This window comes from Ranitomeya variabilis, chromosome 4 (assembly GCF_051348905.1).
Source record: "Ranitomeya variabilis isolate aRanVar5 chromosome 4, aRanVar5.hap1, whole genome shotgun sequence".
NCBI classification, from domain to species: domain Eukaryota; kingdom Metazoa; phylum Chordata; class Amphibia; order Anura; family Dendrobatidae; genus Ranitomeya; species Ranitomeya variabilis.
In genome coordinates, this window is record NC_135235.1 from 478,028,251 (window position 1) to 478,051,261 (window position 23,011).

The window sequence follows — 23,011 nt, forward strand, 5'->3', positions numbered from 1 at the left end:
TCGGGATTCCACCCCTTTTTGGGCCATTACCCCTGTTCGGGTTACCGCCCCTTTTTGGAACTCCGCCCCCTTCCAGGCAACCATCTCCATTTGGGCCACGGCTCACTATTAGGGATACTCCCCTCCCTGGGATACACCCCGTGGACTTCTCCACGGCACTCAGGCCCCAGTTCGCACAGTGCACCCCTTTGTCTCTGGGCTTGTACTGGCCCTTTAAGAGTCAGCACAACTTGGCAGAAAAGGGAGAGAAAAAAAATATTTTTTTTTTTTCTCTTTTATATGTCACTTCACCAGCTCCTGCTGGTACTGCCACAGCTCCCGCTGCAGTCACATACAACCGGCACCTCCGGCTGCCAACCACAAGCCACTGCAGCTCTGCCTGCTGTGGAACCTCTTGCTGCCACTGCAGCTACGCTCCACAAGGCTCTACCGCTGACTTTGTGGACCCGCTGATCCACAGGACACCGCTTGTCCCCTTCGTAACCCCGCCGAGTTACAGCCAGACGCTTGTCAGCTTCGTAACCCCGCCGAGTTACAGCCAGACGCTTGTCAGCTTCGTAACCCCGCCGAGTTACAGCAATCAACTCCACGTGTGCGTGCTGGATCGTTGCCCGCATTCTCCGCCAAATGTAAGATAATGTAAGACTATTCCTACTGAGTGTATTGGGAGACACTCGCTTTGCCGCGACATTCAGCACACGGGCACGGGTTTTTAAAACAAAACAGTCTATCTGGTTTATTAGGGTATCATAAACCACACCGTGAACAGTCCATTTACACACTGTACCAGGACATCACATCACGTTTCATATCCTCAGTCTGTAGCAACTAAACATGCTCGTCCTCTCCTGACCAGCTGCAGTGGGTTACCACACAGTTCATGGAACATAACAAGCACCATCAGACAATGATACCTTATGGGAGCTCCTGCTCCATCTGCTGACTCCTTGTCAGTCCGCTCTCCTGGGGAAACTGCCTAACGGGGTTCACCAACTTGCCTGGCCGGCACACATCAGTCAGTCCAGAGCCACCGAAGGCCGGTAGCTTCCCCAACGCCGATCATCCAGGTCCACAGTCTCTCAGGTGCTCCAAGAAGACTCCACTCGCAGGAGCTTGTACCTGTAACCACACCCACAGTAATGGATCACCTGGGCTGGTCACGTGATCCTGACATTACTGCAGGTCAATTCTCACGGCCTCAATATGACTCCGTGCACATACCGGGGAGACCATGCAGTGCCCCCTACCTGTTACATGGGTCACTATATCACACTACCCCTAGAGAGAAACAAAAGCCTCACTTGCCTCAGAGAAATTTCCCCAAAGTAATAGCAGCCCCCCACAAATAATGACGGTGAGTTAAGAGGAAAATACAAACATAGGAATGAAAACAGGTTTTAGCAAAAGAGGCCCACTAATACTAAATAGGAAGAAGATAGCAAGGTAACTGTGCGGTCAGTATAAAATACTACAAAAATATCCACGCAGAGAATACAAAAGACCCTTACATCGACTCACGATGTGAGGGAGCAACTCCGCACCCCAGAACTTCCAGCTAGCAAGAAAATAGCATATAAGCAAGCTGGACTGAATTAATCATATACTGAGAAACATTTTCCAAAAGCATTGAACAAAATGAACTAGCATGAACTTAGCTTCTCCAGGAGGAGACAGGTCACAAGGAAGTCCCAGAGAGATATGAACCAGTACTGAAAACAACGACAGCTGGCAACAAGTAAAGATCTAGATGGAGTTAAATAGGCAGCCAGCATAGCAGAAAACGAGGCAGCTGGGAGCCCAGCTAAAGACCAGCAGTATCACTCAAAGCCACCAGAGGGAGCCCACGAACAGAACTCAACAAAGTACCATTCACGACCACAGGAGGGAGCCCGAGAACGGAATTCACAACAGAAATCAATGTCTGTGACTAGTTGGGGTTGTCAAGGGGTACATAGTGACGTTCCTTTAATGTCAATTTCCTCTTCCCCCTCTTCTGATGTTCCTGAATTTTTGTCAGATTTCCAGGATGTATTTGATGAGCCCAAGTCCAGTTCCCTTCCTCCACATAGGGACTGTGATTGTGCTATTGACTTGATTCCTGGCTGTAAGTTCCCTAAGGGCAGACTTTTCAATCTGTCTGTGCCAGAGCATGCAGCCATGCGGAGCTATGTAAAGGAGTCTTTAGAGAAGGGGCATATTCGGACGTCTTCGTCACCATTGGGAGCGGGATTCTTTTTTGTTGCCAAGAAGGATGGCTCCTTGAGACCATGTATTGATTATCGTCTTCTTAATAAGATCACGGTCAAATTCCAATACCCTTTACCTTTGCTCTCTGATTTGTTTGCTCGGATTAAGGGGGCTAGTTGGTTTACCAAGATTGACCTTCGAGGGGCATATAATCTTCTTCGTATTAAACAGGGTGACGAATGGAAAACTGCATTTAATACGCCCAAAGGCCATTTTGAATACCTGGTGATGCCTTTCGGGCTTTCTAATGCTCCTTCTGTATTTCAGTCCTTTATGCATGATATTTTCCGCAATTATCTTGACAAATTCTTGATTGTGTATTTGGATGATATTTTGATTTTTTCCAATGATTGGGAGTCTCATGTGAAGCAGGTCAGGATGGTATTCCAGATCCTTCGTGATAATTCTCTATTTGTGAAGGGGTCTAAGTGCCTATTTGGAGTTCAGAAGGTCTCTTTTTTGGGGTTTATTTTTTCTCCTTCGTCTATAGAAATGGATCCTGTTAAGGTCCAAGCCATTCATGACTGGATTCAACCCACATCTGTGAAGAGCCTTCAGAAATTTTTGGGCTTTGCTAATTTTTATCGCCGTTTCATTGCCAACTTCTCTAGTGTGGTTAAACCCCTGACCGATTTGACGAAGAAAGGCGCTGATGTGACTAATTGATCCTCTGAGGCTGTTGAGGCCTTTCAGGAGCTTAAACGCCGATTTACTTCTGCCCCTGTCTTGCGTCAGCCGGATGTTTCTCTTCCTTTTCAGGTTGAGGTTGATGCTTCTGAGATTGGGGCAGGGGCCGTTTTGTCACAGATGAATTCTGATGGTTCCTTGATGAAGCCATGTGCCTTCTTTTCCCGAAAGTTTTCGCCTGCGGAATGCAATTATGATGTCGGCAATCGGGAGTTGTTGGCTATGAAGTGGGCATTTGAGGAATGGCGACATTGACTTGAGGGAGCCAAGCACCGCATTGTGGTCTTGACCGATCATAAGAATCTGATTTACCTCGAGTCGGCCAAGCGGCTGAACCCTAGACAGGCTCGGTGGTCCCTGTTTTTCTCCCGTTTTGATTTTGTGGTCTCATATCTTCCAGGATCTAAGAATGTTAAGGCGGATGCCCTCTCTAGGAGTTTTTTGCCTGATTCTCCTGGAGTCCTTGAGCCGGTTGGCATTCTTAGGGAAGGGGTGATTCTGTCTGCCATCTCCCCTGATTTGCGGCGGGCGCTTCTGAAATTTCAGGCTGATAAACCTGACCGCTGTCCTGTGGGGAAGCTGTTTGTTCCTGATAGATGGGCAAGTAAGGTAATTTCTGAGGTCCATTGTTCTGTGTTGGCCGGTCATCCTGGGATTTTTGGTACCAGAGATTTGGTTGCTAGGTCCTTTTGGTGGCCTTCCTTGTCGCGGGATGTGCGTCCTTTTGTGCAGTCCTGTGGGACTTGGGCCCGGGCTAAGCCTTGCTGTTCCCACGCTAGTGGGTTGCTTTTGCCTTTGCCTGTCCCGGAAAGGCCTTGGACGCATATTTCCATGGATTTTATTTCGGATCTTCCTGTGTCCAAGAGGATGTCTGTTATCTGGGTGGTTTGTGACCGGTTCTCTAAAATGGTCCATTTGGTACCTTTGCCTAAATTGCCTTCCTCCTCTGATTTGGTTCCATTATTTTTTCAGCATGTGGTTCGTTTGCATGGCATTCCAGAGAATATTGTGTCTGACAGAGGTTCCCAGTTTGTTTCCAGGTTTTGGCGGGCCTTTTGTGCTAAGATGGGCATTAATTTGTCTTTTTCTTCGGCGTTTCATCCTCAGACAAATGGCCAAACTGAGCGAACTAATCAAACCTTGGAAACCTATTTGAGATGCTTTGTGTCTGCTGATCAGGATGATTGGGTGTCTTTCTTGCCGTTGGCCGAGTTTGCCCTTAATAATCGGGCCAGTTCGGCTACTTTGGTTTCGCCTTTCTTTTGTAATTTTGGTTTCCATCCTCGTTTTTCTTCAGGGCAGGTTGAGCCTTCTGATTGTCCTGGTGTGGATTCTGTGATGGACAGGTTGCAGCAGATTTGGACTCATGTGGTAGACAATTTGACATTGTCCCAGGAAAAGGCTCAGCGTTTTGCTAACCGCCGTCGGTGTGTTGGTCCTCGGCTTCATGTGGGGGATTTGGTCTGGTTATCCTCTCGTCATGTTCCTATGAAGGTTTCTTCCCCTAATTTCAAGCCTCGGTTTATTGGTCCTTATAAGATTTCTGAGATTATCAATCCAGTGTCTTTTCGTTTGGCCCTTCCAGCCTCTTTTGCCATCCACAATGTTTTCCATAGATCTTTGTTGCAGAGATATGTGGTACCCGTTGTTCCATCTGTTGATCCTCCTGCCCCGGTGTTGGTACAGGGGGAGTTTGAATATGTGGTTGAGAAAATTTTGGATTCTCATTTTTCGAGGCGGAGGCTTCAGTATCTTGTCAAGTGGAAGGGTTATGGCCAGGAGGATAATTCTTGGGTGGTTGCCTCCGATGTCCTTGCCGCCGATTTGGTTCGTGCTTTCCATTTGGCTCATCCTGATCGGCCTGGGGGCTCTGGTGAGGGTTCGGTGACCCCTCCTCAGGGGGGGGTACTGTTGTGAATTCCGCTCTTGGGCTCCCTCCGGTGGTTATAAGTGGCATTTTTGTGAATTCTGCTTTTGGGCCCCCTCCTGTGGTTTTGAGTGGTATGGCTGCTTCTTGGATTTAGCATCAGCAGCTGTTCTCACTGATCGTTTTTCTGGCTCGGCTATATTAGTCTGGCCTTATCCCTAATTCAATGCCAGTTGTCAATTGTTGAGCTTGGAGTCATGGCTCTCTGAGGATTTCCCTGCCACTCTGACCATTTCAGTAAAGCTAAGTCCTTGCTTGTCTTTTTGCAGTTCACTTGTTGTGGACTTTGTTGTTTGGCATTTTCTATGTTTTGCTCATTTGTCCAGCTTATCAGTATGGATCTATTTAGCTAAGCTGGAAGCTCTGGGCAGCAGAGTTTGCCCTCCACACCTTTAGTCAGGTGTGGAGATTTTTGCATTTCTCTGCGGTGGACTTTTTCTAGTTTTTATTACTGACCACACAGTTTTCTGTTCTGTACTAATTCTGTCTAGCTAGTAGTGGCCTCCTTTGCTAAATCTTGTTTCATACTACGTATGTCATTTCCTTCTCCTCTCACAGTCATTATTTGTGGGGGGCTGTCCTATCCTTTGGGGATTTTCTCTGAGGCAAGATAGCTTTCCTGTTTCTACCTTCAGGGGTAGCTAGTTCTCTGGCTGTGACGAGGTGTCCAGGGAGTGACAGGAACATCCCACGGCTACTGCTAGTGTCTGTGTTAAGATTAGGAACTGCGGTCGGTATAGTTACCACCTGCTCAGAGCTAGTCGCATGTCGCTCCTTAATCACCAGACCATAACAGTATTCAGCATCATGTGGGGCCATTATACAATATGGGGCACTGTGTGACCATTATACAGTATTGAGCATCACGTGTAGCCATTATACAGTATGGAGCACTGTGTGTAACTAGTTGTGAATTGGGTGTGGTCAGGGCATGGCCTAAAATTTGTCACGGCGCACTGCGTGCACCACTACCTTTGTCCCTCCTTGCCTTCTTCAAAAGTTGGGAGGTATGTCAAATACATTATATATTAATAATTTATTAATAATTTATTAAGAAACTAATCAGACCAGAATCTTGTACCTCATTTTAAGGAATCGTGAACATTGATGTGCTCCTCCAAGTTTGAATATGCTAGACCAGAAATTATTAGACAAGTGGCAACTATAATTAATGAGTAACATAACTTATGTCTTGTCTGTTATGACACAACAATAATATCTTTATTAGAACTGGAGCGAATAAAATTGCAGGACCCGGTACAGTGGCCATATCAGTATCTGTGATCATTGAACAGGAGCCCTGAGAACCTGTTGTGGATTCTGTTTGCGGGCTCCCTCTGGTGGTTACTGCTGGTACTGGGTGACTTTGGTGGGTTGCGGCCTTTGGTTTCCATCTGTCCATCAGAGGCTGGGTGTTTCCTATTTTACCTGGCCTCTCTGTCATTTCCCTTGCCGGCTATCAATGTGTTCAGATGTGCTCTGTTTGGTTCCTGCCTACCTGCTCCCAGATCTTTCAGGATAAGCTAAGTGCTGATTTTCAGTGGTTTGGTTTTTTGTCCAGCTTGCTTAGAATGTCTCTTTGTTAGCTGGTTGCTCTAGTGGACTGAGGTTCTCCCCATGTGCCATGAGTTGGCACATGGGTTCTTGTAATCTCAGGATGGTTTTTTTGATTAGGGTTTTTTGCTGACCGCTCAGTCCCCTTTTGTGTCATTCTGCTTTCTAGTTTTCAGCGGGCCTCTATTTGCTAAAGCTATATACATCATCTCTATGTGTGTGCCTTCCTCTCATTTCACCGTCAATACATGTGGGGGGCAACTATATCTTTGGGGTTAATTCCTCTGGAGGCAAGTGAGGTCTTTGTTTTCTCTGCAGTACTAGTTAGCTCTTAGGCTGGTGCGTGGCGTCTAGAACCAACGTAGGCACGCTCCCTGGCTATCTCTAGTTGCGTTTGTCAGGCGTAGGGCAGCGGTCAGCCCAGGTTCCATCACCCTAGAGCTCGTCCGATATTTATTATATTTTGCTCATCCTGTGCTATCCCTAGCCATTGGGGATTCACGACAGTATAGCCGGCCCACAAAGTGTTAATTGTTTGGGCTGAAGCAGGAGAATAAGAAGTGTTCAAGGAAAATTTTTTTTTTTTTTTTCCTTCAGAGTTTTGCTGCCTAGCCCTTAATTGCTGTCTAGCTGCTTCTTACCTCCTCTTAACCCTTGAATGGCTCTGATCTTAGCTGTTAATCATGGATGTCCAGAGTTTGGCTTCCAGCCTGAGTAATCTCGCGGCAAAGGTTCAAAACATACAGGATTTCGTTGTTCACACTCCCATGTCTGAACCTGGAATTCCTATTCCAGAGTTTTTTTCTGGAGATAGATCTACCTTCCTGAATTTCAGGAACAATTGTAAATTGTTTCTCTCTTTGAAATCTCGCTCCTCTGGAGACCCTGCTCAACAGGTCAAGATTGTTATATCGTTCCTACGGGGCGACCCTCAGAATTGGGCATTTGCATTGGCACCAGGGGATCCTGCATTGCTCAGTGTGGATGCGTTTTTTCTGGCATTGGGATTGCTCTATGAGGAACCTAACCTAGAGATTCAGGCTGAAAAGGCTTTATTAGCCCTCTCTCAGGGGCATGATGAAGCGGAAATATATTGTCAGAAATTTCGGAAATGGTCGGTGCTTACTCAGTGGAATGAGTGCGCCCTGGCTGCAAACTTCAGAAATGGTCTTTCTGAGGCCATTAAGGATATTATGGTGGGGTTCCCTGCGCCTACAGGTCTGAATGAGTCTATGGCTATGGCCATTCAGATTGATCGGCGTTTACGGGAGCGCAAACCCGTGCACCAGTTGGCGGTGTCTTCTGAACAGGCACCTGAGACTATGCAATGTGATAGAATTCAGTCCAGAAGTGAACGGCAAAATTATAGGCGGAAAAATGGTTTGTGTTTTTATTGTGGTGATTCAGCTCATGTTATATCAGCATGCTCTAAACGCACAAAAAGGGTTGATAAATCTTTTGCCATTGATACTCTGCAGTCTAAGTTCATTTTGTCTGTGACTCTGATTTTTTCACTGTCTTCCATTTCCGTCGATGCCTATGTGGATTCAGGCGCTGCCCTGAGTCTTATGGATTGGTCATTTGCTAAACGCTGCGGTTTTAGTCTAGAGCCTCTGGAAGTTCCTATTCCTCTGAAAGGAATTGATTCTACACCATTGGCTATGAATAAACCGCAGTATTGGACACAAGTGACCATGCGCATGACTCCCGTTCATCAGGAGGTGATTCGCTTCCTTGTACTGTATAATTTACATGATGTACTAGTGCTTGGTCTGCCATGGTTACAAACTCATAATCCTGTCCTGGACTGGAAAACAATGTCTGTGCTAAGCTGGGGATGTCACGGGGTTCATGATGATGCACCTCCGATTTCTATAGCTTCATCTACTCCTTCGGAGATCCCTGCGTTTTTGTCGCATTATAGGGATGTTTTTGAGGAGCCTAAGCTCAATTCGCTCCCTCCCCATAGAGAGTGTGACTGTGCTATAGAATTGATTCCTGGCAGTAAGTTCCCTAAGGGTCGTTTATTTAATCTGTCACTGCCAGAGCATACTGCTATGCGGAATTATATTAAGGAGTCCTTGGAAAAGGGACATATTCGTCCATCTTCGTCCCCTCTGGGAGCAGGTTTTTTTTTTGTGGCAAAAAAAGATGGTTCCCTGAGGCCTTGTATAGATTATCGCCTTCTGAATAAGATTACAGTCAAATACCAGTATCCATTGCCATTATTTACTGATTTGTTTGCTCGCATTAAGGGGGCTAGGTGGTTCACTAAAATAGATCTTCGTGGTGCGTATAATCTGGTGCGGATTAAACAGGGTGATGAGTGGAAAACCGCATTTAATACACCTGAGGGCCATTTTGAGTATTTGGTAATGCCTTTTGGACTCTCCAATGCTCCGTCAGTCTTTCAGTCCTTTATGCACAATATTTTCCGTGAATATCTGGATAAGTTTATGATTGTGTATTTGGATGATATTTTGGTGTTTTCTGATGACTGGGAGTCTCATGTTCTACAGGTCAGGAAGGTGTTTCAAGTTTTGCGGGCCAATTCTCTGTTTGTGAAGGGCTCAAAGTGTCTCTTCGGAGTCCAGAAGATTTCTTTTTTGGGGTACATTTTTTCTCCTTCTACTATTGAGATGGATCCCGTTAAGGTTCAGGCTATTTGTGACTGGACACAACCTACATCTGTTAAGAGCCTTCAGAAGTTCTTGGGGTTTGCTAATTTTTATCGTCGGTTCATTGCTAATTTTTCCAGTATTGTTAAACCTTTGACTGATTTGACTAAAAAGGGTGCTGATGTTGCTGATTGGTCTCCTGCGGCCGTGGAGGCCTTTCGGGAACTTAAGCGCCGGTTTTCTTCTGCTCCTGTGTTGTGTCAACCAGATGTTTCACTTCCTTTCCAGGTGGAGGTTGATGCTTCCGAGATTGGAGCGGGGGCGGTTTTGTCACAGAGAAGTTCTAATGGCTCGGTGATGAAGCCATGTGCTTTCTTCTCTAGAAAATTCTCGCCCGCCGAGCGCAATTATGATGTGGGTAATCGGGAGCTTTTGGCCATGAAGTGGGCATTTGAGGAGTGGCGTCATTGGCTTGAGGGTGCTAAACATCGCGTGGTGGTCTTGACTGATCACAAGAATCTCACTTACCTTGAGTCTGCCAGGCGTTTGAATCCTAGACAGGCTCGTTGGTCGTTATTTTTTTCTCGTTTCAATTTCGTGGTTTCATACCTGCCAGGTTCAAAGAATGTGAAGGCAGATGCTCTTTCCAGGAGTTTTGTGCCTGACTCTCCTGGAGACACTGGGCCTGCTGGTATCCTTAGGGATGGGGTAATATTGTCCGCCGTATCCCCAGACTTGCGACGCGCATTGCAGGAGTTTCAGGTGGATAAACCGGATCGATGTCCACCAGAAAGACTGTTTGTTCCGGATGATTGGACCAGTAGAGTCATCTCCGAGGTCCATTCTTCTGTGTTGGCTGGTCATCCTGGAATATTTGGTACAAGAGACTTGGTGGCCAGGTCTTTTTGGTGGCCTTCCTTGTCTAGGGATGTGCGTACCTTTGTGCAGTCTTGTGAAGTGTGTGCTCGAGCTAAGCCTTGCTGTTCACGGGCTAGTGGGTTGTTGTTATCCTTGCCCATCCCGAAGAGGCCTTGGACGCACATTTCCATGGATTTTATTTCTGATCTCCCGGTTTCACAGAAAATGTCCGTTATCTGGGTTGTGTGTGACCGCTTTTCTAAGATGGTTCATTTGGTGCCCTTGCCTAAGTTGCCCTCCTCCTCTGAGTTGGTTCCTTTGTTTTTTCAGAACGTGGTTCGTTTGCATGGGATTCCGGAGAATATCGTTTCTGACAGGGGATCCCAGTTTGTGTCTAGATTTTGGCGGACGTTTTGTGCCAAGATGGGCATTGATTTGTCTTTCTCGTCTGCATTCCATCCTCAGACGAATGGCCAGACGGAGCGAACTAATCAGACCTTGGAAACTTATTTGAGGTGTTTTGTTTCTGCTGATCAGGATGACTGGGTTGCTTTTTTGCCACTGGCCGAATTTGCTCTTAATAATCGGGCTAGTTCGGCCACGTTGGTCTCTCCTTTTTTTTGTAATTCGGGGTTTCATCCTCATTTTTCCTCTGGTCAGGTGGAGACTTTGGATTGTCCTGGAGTGGACGTGGTGGTGGACAGGCTACATCACATTTGGAATCAGGTGGTGGACAATTTGAAGTTATCTCAGGAGAAGACTCAGCAGTTTGCTAATCGCCGTCGCCGCGTGGGTCCCCGACTTCTTGTTGGGGACTTGGTGTGGTTGTCTTCTCGTTTTGTCCCTATGAAGGTCTCTTCTCCTAAGTTCAAGCCTCGGTTCATCGGTCCTTATAGGATCTCGGAGATTCTTAACCCTGTATCTTTCCGTTTGGATCTCCCAGCATCGTTCGCTATTCATAATGTGTTCCATCGGTCGTTGTTGCGGAGGTATGAGGTGCCTGTTGTTCCTTCGGTCGAGCCTCCTGCTCCAGTGCTGGTGGAGGGAGAATTGGAGTATGTTGTTGAAAAGATCTTGGATTCTCGTGTTTCCAGACGCAAACTCCAGTATTTGGTTAAGTGGAAGGGTTATGGTCAGGAGGACAATTCCTGGGTGGTCGCCTCCGATGTTCATGCGACTGATTTGGTCCGCGCCTTCCATAGAGCTCACCCTGATCGCCCTGGGGGTTCTCGTGAGAGTTCGGTGACCCCTCCTCAAGGGGGGGGGTACTGTTGTGGATTCTGTTTGTGGGCTCCCTCTGGTGGTTACTGCTGGTACTGGGTGACTTTGGTGGGTTGCGGCCTTTGGTTTCCATCTGTCCATCAGAGGCTGGGTGTTTCCTATTTTACCTGGCCTCTCTGTCATTTCCCTTGCCGGCTATCAATGTGTTCAGATGTGCTCTGTTTGGTTCCTGCCTACCTGCTCCCAGATCTTTCAGGATAAGCTAAGTGCTGATTTTCAGTGGTTTGGTTTTTTGTCCAGCTTGCTTAGAATGTCTCTTTGTTAGCTGGTTGCTCTAGTGGACTGAGGTTCTCCCCATGTGCCATGAGTTGGCACATGGGTTCTTGTAATCTCAGGATGGTTTTTTTGATTAGGGTTTTTTGCTGACCGCTCAGTCCCCTTTTGTGTCATTCTGCTTTCTAGTTTTCAGCGGGCCTCTATTTGCTAAAGCTATATACATCATCTCTATGTGTGTGCCTTCTTCTCATTTCACCGTCAATACATGTGGGGGGCAACTATATCTTTGGGGTTAATTCCTCTGGAGGCAAGTGAGGTCTTTGTTTTCTCTGCAGTACTAGTTAGCTCTTAGGCTGGTGCGTGGCGTCTAGAACCAACGTAGGCACGCTCCCTGGCTATCTCTAGTTGCGTTTGTCAGGCGTAGGGCAGCGGTCAGCCCAGGTTCCATCACCCTAGAGCTCGTCCGATATTTATTATATTTTGCTCATCCTGTGCTATCCCTAGCCATTGGGGATTCACGACAAGAACCGCCCGCTACCCAATGGCATCTGCGGCTCTTCTTTTAATTAGTTGGCCTGGTGTAATGTCATCATTGCAGTGTGACACATGTGACGTGGCGCTAGGATGGCTAATCAAAACAGCAGCCATGAATGCAAGAGGTAGGAAGTGCTTCTCAGGGCTCCCGTTCAGCACCCACAGATTACTGACGTGGCTGATGGTTGGGGTCATGCAGATTGATTTGCACAATTTCTAATCTGTACGTAATAGACTTTGACAGGGACAGACATGTCATTGATGCAATCGGTGCAGTCGCGCAGAATCGGTGCTGTCGCGCAGAAGCCCAAAATATAAGGGGGCCATTTCCACCTCCAAAACAGGTGGAATTTTGAATTATAATTGTGGGATTTTTTGGAACACCTGGAGTGGACCCACAGATCCATGACAACGAACCTCCCAAGGGTGAGCTGACCAAGTAGACCACCCCCTATACAGGGAGCTTTAGGGGCAGACCCAAGGGAAACTATTGCCACAGAAGCTGGAACCCGGAGACAGGTAGTACGAGGTACAAAATAGAGAAGCTGGGCGTAGGACGGACAGAGTGGGGTAAGATGAAGTACAGTTTGTTAAGAGCTGAGTACAGGCGAGACCAAAGGAGCACTGGGAAGGGGAAGACACAAAGGAAGCAGGACAGGACAGACACCAGACTAACAGAGTACAGAGCGGACACTGGAAAGGCTGGACTGGACGAGGAGACAAGGAAGCCTGGGAAAGGCAAAGAAGCTGAACTGGCTGGACAGAGCGGAGACTCAGAACAGGCAGTGCAAAGACAAAGGTGGACCTGAGTCACAGAAGCACAAATGACTGACAGGCAAGGAGCAGAGGAAGGAATCGCCTTAAATACATGGAGTGCTGAAGGACTTCTGGGTCACGGTCCTCCAGGATCACAGAGAGGAGATACAGGAGTGCCTGTAAATCAGAAAGAGGAAGTGCTGGAGTGGGCGGTGCGCATGCGCACCCAACGAGAACCAGGGAGCGGAGAAGAATGAAGGAGAGGTCGCGCGCCTGCAGGAGGAGCACGCCGCAGTGGGTAAGTATAAGCGGGGGGAGCGGCGGTGGTCCCGGCAGCAGGCACGGCCACAGAAGGAGTGGCCGTGACAATAATGAGGTTTTGGACTGTAAAGGACCCACATACTGTTCTTGCACAGGGGCCCTTTTCAGTCTGTGTCTGACAGTGGACTTTGACTGTAAAGATAAATGATAGAGTTGATCCATTTGCATAATCTTTTATCCATAAAGAGCCTAGACCCAGTGCAATGGAGTATCTAGCCATTAGCCTTCGACCTGTCTAAGGCTACGTTCAGACAAATGTACTAATTTATGCGCCAATCATCATCACATAAAGCTTAGGTGACTGTATCCATGTGCATCTCCATGCAAAAACAGACCAGACTGCTGCTGCAATTTTTCCACACCGACCACCTGTCCATTGTGCATTAGAACATTTACTTACATTGGTGATCGTTGTCTGAGTTGTGCACATGTTGACCACGTATGATTCTCCATTCTAGAGGAGAGAAATAAATGAACATAAAACAGGCAAACCATAAGAATTGAGAAAACTGATATTTTACACTACTAGAACATGTCTGCTCTGTGCATCCTGCAATGTCTACTTCGGAGGTTAGGATGATTAAGCCATTGTACAGTCGCTCTTTATTCTTTACTTTTTGCATTATTCTTACTCTCCTGCCATCAAATCTAATAATTGTATGTGCTGTGTAAAAGATGGATGTAGACATAGTGATCTCTAGCCGCACCTGGCTAGGCACAAAGTCTGCCTCAATATCCAAAAACTAAGTGGGACTATCATAATATGAGAACGAGGTAGGACTGAAGCCTTTGAAGATGATTTCCTCAGTGGACATTAGGTTATATCACTATTTGCTCTCTAAAAGCGCTCTTTAATTTTGTATTATCTCTAAACTAAAGCTTTTCAAGACTCCTTATTTTACTGTTCCAGTCTTGTTTCAGTCTAAGTACACTTCTGATTTACATCTAGGAATATTTAGGCATAAGTATATAGTGACTACATTCACAGTCAGGCAATGTACAAATAACATTAGCCAATAAACTGCATTCTGAACAACAATCCAAACAGTAATGTAATGCTGCAGAAATAATATACAGACTACAGATACCTGCATTTGTTTGTTACTGTGTCTTGCTGCCTTTCTTGGTGCTGGGTTTTGCTGCATTGCTTGGTGCTGGGTATTGACACTTTGCATTGTGCTGGGTTTTGACACTTTGCTTTGTACTGGGTCTTGACACTTTGCTTAGTGCTGGGTTTTAACACTTCACTTTGCACTGGGTTTTGACACTTTGCTTTGTACTGGGTCTTGACACTTTGATTTGTACTGGGTCTTGACACTTTCAAAGCAAAAGACAAAAGGGTAGCATGCATTTCAAAAAGGGATCACCACTCAAAAGTATCAAAAAAGGGGAATAATTTTATTAAATCACAACACTAGCACTGCACAAAGATTAAAAACATTTAAAATTGCAAACCACAACAAATACAAATACAGAGACCCATAATGAGGTCATGCCACAGTCCCACCCTACACAAAGATGAATATACCAGATGCTATCAATAACTCACAGGTAACCATACTAAGTAAACAGAAGCATCGTGTCAGTATAATACAGCAGATGTATATATAATAAGAATCAATTGTCAAGGGTTACAGGTGCAATATTTACTCATTCAGAAATCCTTTTAGGCTTAAGGTGCCGAACAATACAGCAGCCTATACAACCAGAGCCTATGAACAAAGCTTGCTACGCAGGGTCCCTGTGAGAAGCATTGATGCAATAAAGGGTAAAGAATGAAAGGGTGGACCAGGGCACTGAACGCCCTTGACACTTTGCTTTGTGCTGGGTTTTGACACTTTGCTTGGTGCTGGGTCTTACCACCTTGCTTGGTGCTGGGTCTTGACACCTTGCTTGGTGCTGGGTCTTACCACTTTGCTTGGTCTTGTTTTTCACTTGTTATTTTGTGACTCTTGGGTCAATTCCTTATCTTCTTGTTTGCTAATAATGCAGTTCATCAATATTGGGAGTCTGGTCAAGGGACGTCTCCCAACATTTTTTTGACCAGGTGTAATGATCTTGCTTTATTTTAATTCAAATAAAACATGATATTTTTCACATATCTTTAAATACATGACTATACCTTTAGTCTTGACAATACAATAAAAAATACTTACAAGGTCGATGAATGCCAGGATATGTAGAATTTAGAATTTATTATATTACAACTATATAAAGTAGTAACAAATTTTAGTATATGCTTCATTCATAATAGTGTGGATATTTGGTCTTAGGGTGGAGCGCTGGAAGACTCTGGAGCGAATTCATCTGGAGTTTAACATTTGGGTTCAAATATGCTGTCTGTCAACTCTGATGGAAAGGTTTTGGTGCGAAGATGTTTTCTCACACTCAGGCCTTTCCGGTAAGTATATTCTAAAAGTTTAAAATTGGTGTTGAAATATAGAGCTAAATGTAGACCAGTTCCTCGTTTTATATCATTGCAATGTATACCACCTTATAAACCAGCTAATTCAATTGCAAAATTTGTATTTGGTGAAAATTTACTAAAGGTATATTAAAAGGATAAAAATCAAATTATCCCCTATCTATGAGATAAGTTATAACTTGCTGATTGCTGGCAGAACCCATTGCTGTGAGCCCTTTATCTGGCAGTTCAAAAGAAAATGACTGGATCGGAGGCCGAGCATGCACACCTCTGCTTCATTCAGGATGGGGCTGTAGAGTCCTGTTCTTGGACATCCAGAGCTTCAATCTGAGGATCACTTAGGGTCTCAATATTTGGACCTCCAGCTATCAGCAAGCAAATTATCCCATCATCCTATGCATAAGGTTTTCTAACCTGTCATTATAGAAGAGGCCTTTGAGCCCATGTTATAATCTAGTTGCCTGCCTTTCAACCAACTTTAGCTTTCCAATATCCGCTTGAAAAGATGAAGCCCAAAACTGGATCCCATATTCAAGATGTGGCCTTAAAAGTGATTTATAGAGGGGTAATTATTAGCGATGAGCGAGTATACTCGTTGCTCGGGTTTTCCCGAGCACGCTCGGGTGGTCTCCGAGTATTTGTCAGTGCTTGGAGATTTAGCCACAAATCATCCAGCTGCTTCAACAAAAACTAAATCTCCGAGCACTCACAAATAGTCGGAGAACACCCGAGCAACGAGCATACTCGCTCATCACTAGTAATTATACATTGTTATCACAAGTTGTTAAGCCTTTTTTTATACTCCCTAAAATCTTGTTTGCTTTTGCACCTGCTGCCTGACATTGAGTAGCTGTACTCAATGTCAGGCAGCTTTGAAGACTTTCAGGACATTGTCAGGCAGCAGTGCTCAGCTTACTTGTAACCAGAATACCCAAGTCCTTCTGTTCTGTAGTTCTGAGTGTACTCCCATTCAATGTATATGCAGCAATAAGATCACTCTGTCCTAGGTGCCTTACCCTACTTTTATCTGCATTAAACCTCATCTTCCATGTGTTTGTCCATGCAGACATCTTATCCAGATAGTTCTGTAATATCATACAGTCCAAATCTGTTGTTATTGTCCTATAAAGTTTCATGTCATTACTAGCAAAGACTGATACTTTACTCTCAATCCCATCCAAAAGGTTATTATTGAGAGTTAAAAAAATTGGTCCTATCACTGATCCTTTTGGCCACTGGCAACTTTATCCAGTATAGAGAATGTACCATTTACAATTACTCTTTGCTTCAACAATCATTAATTCCCTTATTTGCGGCAAGAATAGAGCTCGAAATGATAATTTTCGAAAGAGATCGATATAAAGTGCATATAGTATATACCTAGTTTATATATAGCTTAAATCTGTATTTATCTTTCTATATTAGCCTGTTTTATCTTTAGTCAACAAAAAATTTAGGACGTTAAAGGAAACTTATGGGACATACATGAGAAATGCTAGTCATTGCCTTGGAATTCTGATAAGATTGTTATTCTGGTAAATGTCATAGTATCTTTCATACATAATCTTTTGTCTTTTTTATCCTTTGCCTGTAGAATTTTCGTCCTGGGGATCGGATTTTTTACTCTTTGCTTCCTGATGACCTCACTTGGTGGACAGTTTTCAGCCAAGCGACTAGCAGATTCTCCATTTACTATCAGAACAGAAGGTTAGCACTTTACAAAAAACATGTGACGGTTATCGAAATATTATTCTAGTTAGTAATATTATATAATATTGTCGAATAAGGCAAGCCTTTATTCACTGGACAGCTGACAGGTTATTGGGGATGGGATAACTAGGATCAAAAATCACGAGAACAGAGGTCTTCCAGTCTCCCTTGTGAATGGAGCACAGGTCACATATGCCTTCTTTGGCTTAATGTATACTCTCTGACTGGCTTGGACTGGCCCACAGGAAAACAGGAGAATCCTCCGGTGGGCCCCTGTGCAAGAGTGGTCCATCACCCTCTTATATGAGCAATATTTGGCATAATATACACTGCTCAAAAAAATAAAGGGAACACTAAAATCCCACATCCTAGATATCACTAAATGAAATATTTCAGTTGTAAATCTTTATTCATTACATAGTGGAATGTGTTGAGAACAATAAAGCCTAAAAATTATCAATGTAAATCACAACTAATATCCCATGGAGGTCTGGAGTTGGAATGATGCTCAAAATCAAAGTGTAAAATGAAGTTACAGGCTGATCCAACTTCAGTGGAAATGCCTCAAGACAAGGAAATTATGCTCAGTAGTGTGTGTGTGTGTGTGTGTGGCCTCCACGTGCCTGTATGACCTCCCTACAACGCCAGGGTATGCTCCTGATGAGGCGGCGGATGGTCTCCTGAGGGATCTCCTCCCAGACCTGGACTAAAGCATCCGCCAACTCCTGGACAGTCTGTGGTGCAACGTGACATTGGTGGATGGTGCAAGACATGATGTCCCAGATGTGTTCAGGCGGCGGATGGTCTCCTGAGGGATCTCCTCCCAGACCTGGACTAAAGCATCTGCCAACTCCTGGACAGTCTGTGGTGCAATGTAACGATGGTGGATGGTGCAAGACATGATGTCCCAGATGTGTTCAATCGGATTCAGGTTTGGGGAATGTGCAGGCCAGTCCATAGCTTCAATGCCTTCATCTTGCAGGAACTGCTGACACACTCCAGCCACGAGGTCTGGCATTGACCTGCATTAGGAGGAACCCAGGGCCAACCTCACCAGCATATGGTCTCACAAGGGGTCTGAGGATCTCATCTCGGTACTAGTGATGAGCGAGTGTACTCGTTGGTCTCCGAGTATTTGTAACTGCTCGGAGATTTAGTTTTTGTTGACGCAGCTGCATTATGTACGGCTGCTAGCCAGCCTGAGTATATGTAGGGGTTGCCTGGTTGCTAGGGAATCCCCACATGTTCTCAAGCTGTCTATCAGCTGTAAATCATGCAGCTGAGGCAACGAAAACTAAATCTCCGAGCACTTACAAATACTCGGAGATCACCTGAGCATGCTCGGGAAAGCCCGAGCAACCAGTATACTCGCTCATCACTACTCGGTACCTAATGGCAGTCAGGCTACCTCTGGCGAGCACATGGAGGGCTGTGCAGCCCTCCAAAGAAATGCCACCACACAACATTACTGATCCACTGCCAAACCGGTCATGTTGCAGGCAGCACATCGCTCTCCACGGCGTCTATAGACTCTGTCATGTCTGTCACATGTGCTCAGTGTGAACCTGCTTTCATCTGTGAAGAGCACAGGGCGCCAGTGGCGAATTTGCCAATCCTGGTGTTCTGTGGCAAATGCCAAGCGTCCTGCACTGTGTTGGGCTGTGAACACAACCCCCATCTGTGGACGTCAGGCACTCAGATCATCCTCATGGAGTCGGTTTCTAGCCGTTTGTGCAGAGACATGCAAATTTGTGGCTTGCTGGAGGTCATTTTGCAGGGCTCTGTGTCATGGTTCCCAATGGCAAGGGAACGTCAGAGAACATAAATAACAGAACAGCTCTTGGGTGATGGAATCTCGAGCTGACCGTGAGCTAAACCTACCACACAACTAACAGTGGCCGGGTGGCGTACCTACGTTTTATCCCTAGACGCCTAGCGCCAGCCGGAGGACTAACTAACCCTAATAGAGGAAAAGACAGACCTGGCTTACCTCTAGGGAAATTCCCCCAAAAAGGAGACAGAAGCCCCCCACATATATTGACGGTGAGTTCAGAGGAAAAGACATACGCAGTATGAAGGTAGGTTCAGCAAAGCGAGGTCCGCTTACTAGATAGCAAGAAGATACAATAGGGAACTTCACGGTCAGCTGAAAACCCTATTAAAATACCATCCCGAAATTACTTTAAGACTCATGTGTCAACTCATGACACCGGAGTGGCAATTTCGGCCCACAAGAGCTTCCAGCTACAGAAAAATAACACAACTGTGAACTGGAACAAAAATGCAAAACAAACTTAGGACTAAGAGTCCAACTTAGCTGATAGTAGTCTAGAAGCAGGAACATGCAACAGAAAGGCTCTGGTTACATTGATGGCCGGCACTAGAATAAATGAGCAGCAAGCTTAAATAGGATACTCCCATATCCTGATGGAAACAGGTGAACAGAGAAAGTGAAGCACACAAGTCCAGTACCACCAGTGACCACCGGGGGAGCCCAAAAACCAAATTCACAACAGTACCCCCCCTCAAGGAGGGGGCACCGAACCCTCACAAGAACCACCAGGGCGATCAGGATGAGCCCTATGAAAGGCATGGACCAAATCAGAGGCATGAACATCAGAGGCTGTCACCCAAGAATTATCCTCCTGACCGTAGCCCTTCCACTTGACCAGATACTGAAGTTTCCGTCTGGAAACACGGGAGTCCAAGATCTTCTCCACAACGTACTCCAATTCACCCTCAACCAACACCGGAGCGGGAGGCTCAACGGAAGGCACAACCGGTACCTCATACCTGCGCAATAATGACCGATGGAAGACATTATGGATAGAAAAAGATGCTGGGAGGTCCAATCGAAAGGACACGGGGTTAAGAATCTCCAAAATCTTATACGGGCCGATGAACCGAGGCTTAAACTTAGGAGAAGAAACCCTCATAGGGACAAAACGAGAAGACAACCACACCAAATCCCCAACACGAAGACGAGGACCAACACGACGACGGCGGTTAGCAAAATGCCGAGTCTTCTCCTGGGACAACTCCAAATTGTCCACCACCTGTCCCCAAATCCGATGCAACCTATCCACCACAGTATCCACTCCAGGACAATCCGAAGACTCCACCTGACCGGAAGAAAAACGAGGATGAAACCCCGAATTGCAAAAGAAAGGAGAAACCAAAGTGGCAGAACTAGCCCGATTATTGAGGGCAAACTCCGCCAACGGCAAAAAGGCAACCCAGTCATCCTGATCCGCAGACACAAAACACCTCAAATAAGTCTCCAAGGTCTGATTAGTTCGCTTAGTCTGGCCATTAGTCTGAGGATGGAACGCAGACGAAAAAGACAAATCAATGCCCATCCTAGCACAGAACGCCTGCCAAAATCTAGACACGAACTGGGTCCCCCTGTCAGAAACTATATTCTCCGGAATACCATGCAAGCGAACCACATTTTGAAAAAACAGAGGAACCAACTCGGATGAGGAAGGCAACTTAGGCAAGGGCACCAAATGAACCATCTTTGAAAAACGGTCACACACCACCCAGATGACAGACATTTTCTGAGAAACAGGGAGATCAGAAATAAAATCCATAGAGATGTGAGTCCAAGGCCTCTTCGGAATAGGCAAAGATAACAACAATCCGCTAGCCCGAGAACAACAAGGTTTGGCCCGAGCACAAACATCACAAGACTGCACAAAAACTCGCACATCTCGAGACAGGGAAGGCCACCAGAAGGACCTAGCCACCAAATCCCTGGTACCAAAGATCCCGGGATGACCTGCCAACACAGAAGAATGAACCTCCGAGATGACTCTACTGGTCCAATCATCAGGAACAAACAGTCTACCAGGCGGGCAACGATCAGGTCTATCCGCCTGAAACTCCTGCAAAGCCCGTCGCAGGTCTGGGGAAACAGCAGATAATATCACCCCATCCTTAAGGATACCTGTAGGTTCAGAATCACCAGGGGAATCAGGCTCAAAACTCCTAGAAAGGGCATCCGCCTTCACATTTTTAGAACCTGGTAAGTATGAGACCACAAAATTAAACCGAGAGAAAAACAACGACCAGCGCGCCTGTCTAGGATTCAGGCGCCTGGCAGACTCAAGATAAATCAAATTCTTGTGATCGGTCAATACCACCACCTGATGTCTAGCCCCCTCAAGCCAATGACGCCACTCCTCAAAAGCCCACTTCATAGCCAAAAGCTCCCGATTACCAATATCATAATTTCGCTCGGCGGGCGAAAATTTTCGAGAAAAGAACGCACAAGGTCTCATCACGGAGCAGTCGGGACTTTTCTGCGACAAGACCGCCCCAGCTCCGATCTCGGAAGCATCGACCTCAACCTGAAAAGGAAGAGTAACATCAGGCTGACGCAACACAGGGGCGGAAGAAAAGCGGCGCTTAAGCTCCCGAAAGGCCTCCACAGCAGCAGGGGACCAATCAGCAACATCAGCACCCTTTTTGGTCAAATCAGTCAAAGGTTTAGCAACATCAGAAAAACCAGTTATAAATCGACGATAAAAATTAGCAAAGCCCAAAAATTTCTGAAGGCTCTTAAGAGAAGAAGGTTGCGTCCAATCACAAATAGCCCGAACCTTAACAGGATCCATCTCAATGGAAGAGGGGGAAAAAATGTACCCCAAAAAAGAAATCTTTTGAACCCCAAAAATACACTTAGAACCCTTCACACACAAGGAATTAGCCCGCAAAACCTGAAAAACCCTCCTGACCTGTTGGACATGAGAATCCCAGTCATCCGAAAAAATCAAAATATCATCCAGATACACGATCATAAATTTATCCAAATATTCACGGAAAATGTCATGCATAAAGGACTGAAAGACTGAAGGGGCATTTGAAAGACCAAAAGGCATTACTAAATACTCAAAATGGCCCTTGGGCGTATTAAATGCGGTTTTCCACTCATCCCCCTGCTTAATTCGCACCAAATTATACGCCCCACGGAGATCAATCTTAGAGAACCACTTAGCCCCTTTTATTCGAGCAAACAAATCAGTCAGCAGTGGCAGAGGATACTGATATTTGACTGTAATTTTATTCAAGAGTCGATAATCAATACACGGCCTCAAAGAGCCATCTTTTTTAGATACAAAGAAAAAAACGGCTCCTAAGGGAGATGAAGAAGGACGAATATGTCCCTTTTCCAGGGACTCCTTAATATATTCTCGCATAGCAGCATGTTCAGGTACAGATAGATTAAATAAACGACCCTTTGGAAATTTACTGCCCGGAATCAGATCTATGGTACAATCGCAATCTCTGTGAGGAGGTAGTGAACCAAGCTTAGGCTCCTCAAAAACATCACGATAATCAGATAAAAATTCCGGAATCTCAGAGGGAATAGATGACGAAATGGAAACCAAAGGTACGTCCCCATGAGCCCCCTGACATCCCCAGCTTAACACAGACATTGCTTTCCAGTCAAGGACTGGGTTATGAGATAGTAACCATGGTAATCCGAGCACCAAAACGTCATGTAGATTGTACAACACAAGGAAGCGAATCATCTCCTGATGGTCTGGATTCATACGCATAGTCACTTGTGTCCAGTATTGTGGTTTATTACTAGCCAATGGTGTAGAGTCAATACCCTTCAGAGGTATAGGAACTTCCAGAGGCTCTAGATCAAACCCACAGCGCCTGGCAAAGGACCAATCCATTAGACTCAAAGCGGCGCCAGAGTCGACATAGGCATCCGCGGTAATTGACGATAATGAACAAATCAAGGTCACAGACAGAATAAACTTAGACTGTAAAGTGCCAATTGAAATAGACTTATCAACCTTTTTTGTACGTTTAGAGCATGCTGATATAACATGAGTTGAATCACCACAATAGAAGCACAAC

General features: G+C 45.6%; 1 protein-coding gene across 1 annotated transcript in view; it reads left to right on the plus strand.

The window, feature by feature from the left end:
* The window catches only part of MGAT5B (alpha-1,6-mannosylglycoprotein 6-beta-N-acetylglucosaminyltransferase B), a 248,464-nt gene that overhangs the window by 62,404 nt on the left and 163,049 nt on the right, over positions 1 to 23,011 (plus strand). The window contains exons 2-3 of the mRNA XM_077251849.1: positions 15,273 to 15,400; positions 17,019 to 17,131. Of these exons, the coding sequence (XP_077107964.1) occupies positions 15,333 to 15,400; positions 17,019 to 17,131 (181 nt within the window). The 5' untranslated portion in view covers positions 15,273 to 15,332. The remainder of the gene's footprint in view (positions 1 to 15,272; positions 15,401 to 17,018; positions 17,132 to 23,011) is intronic.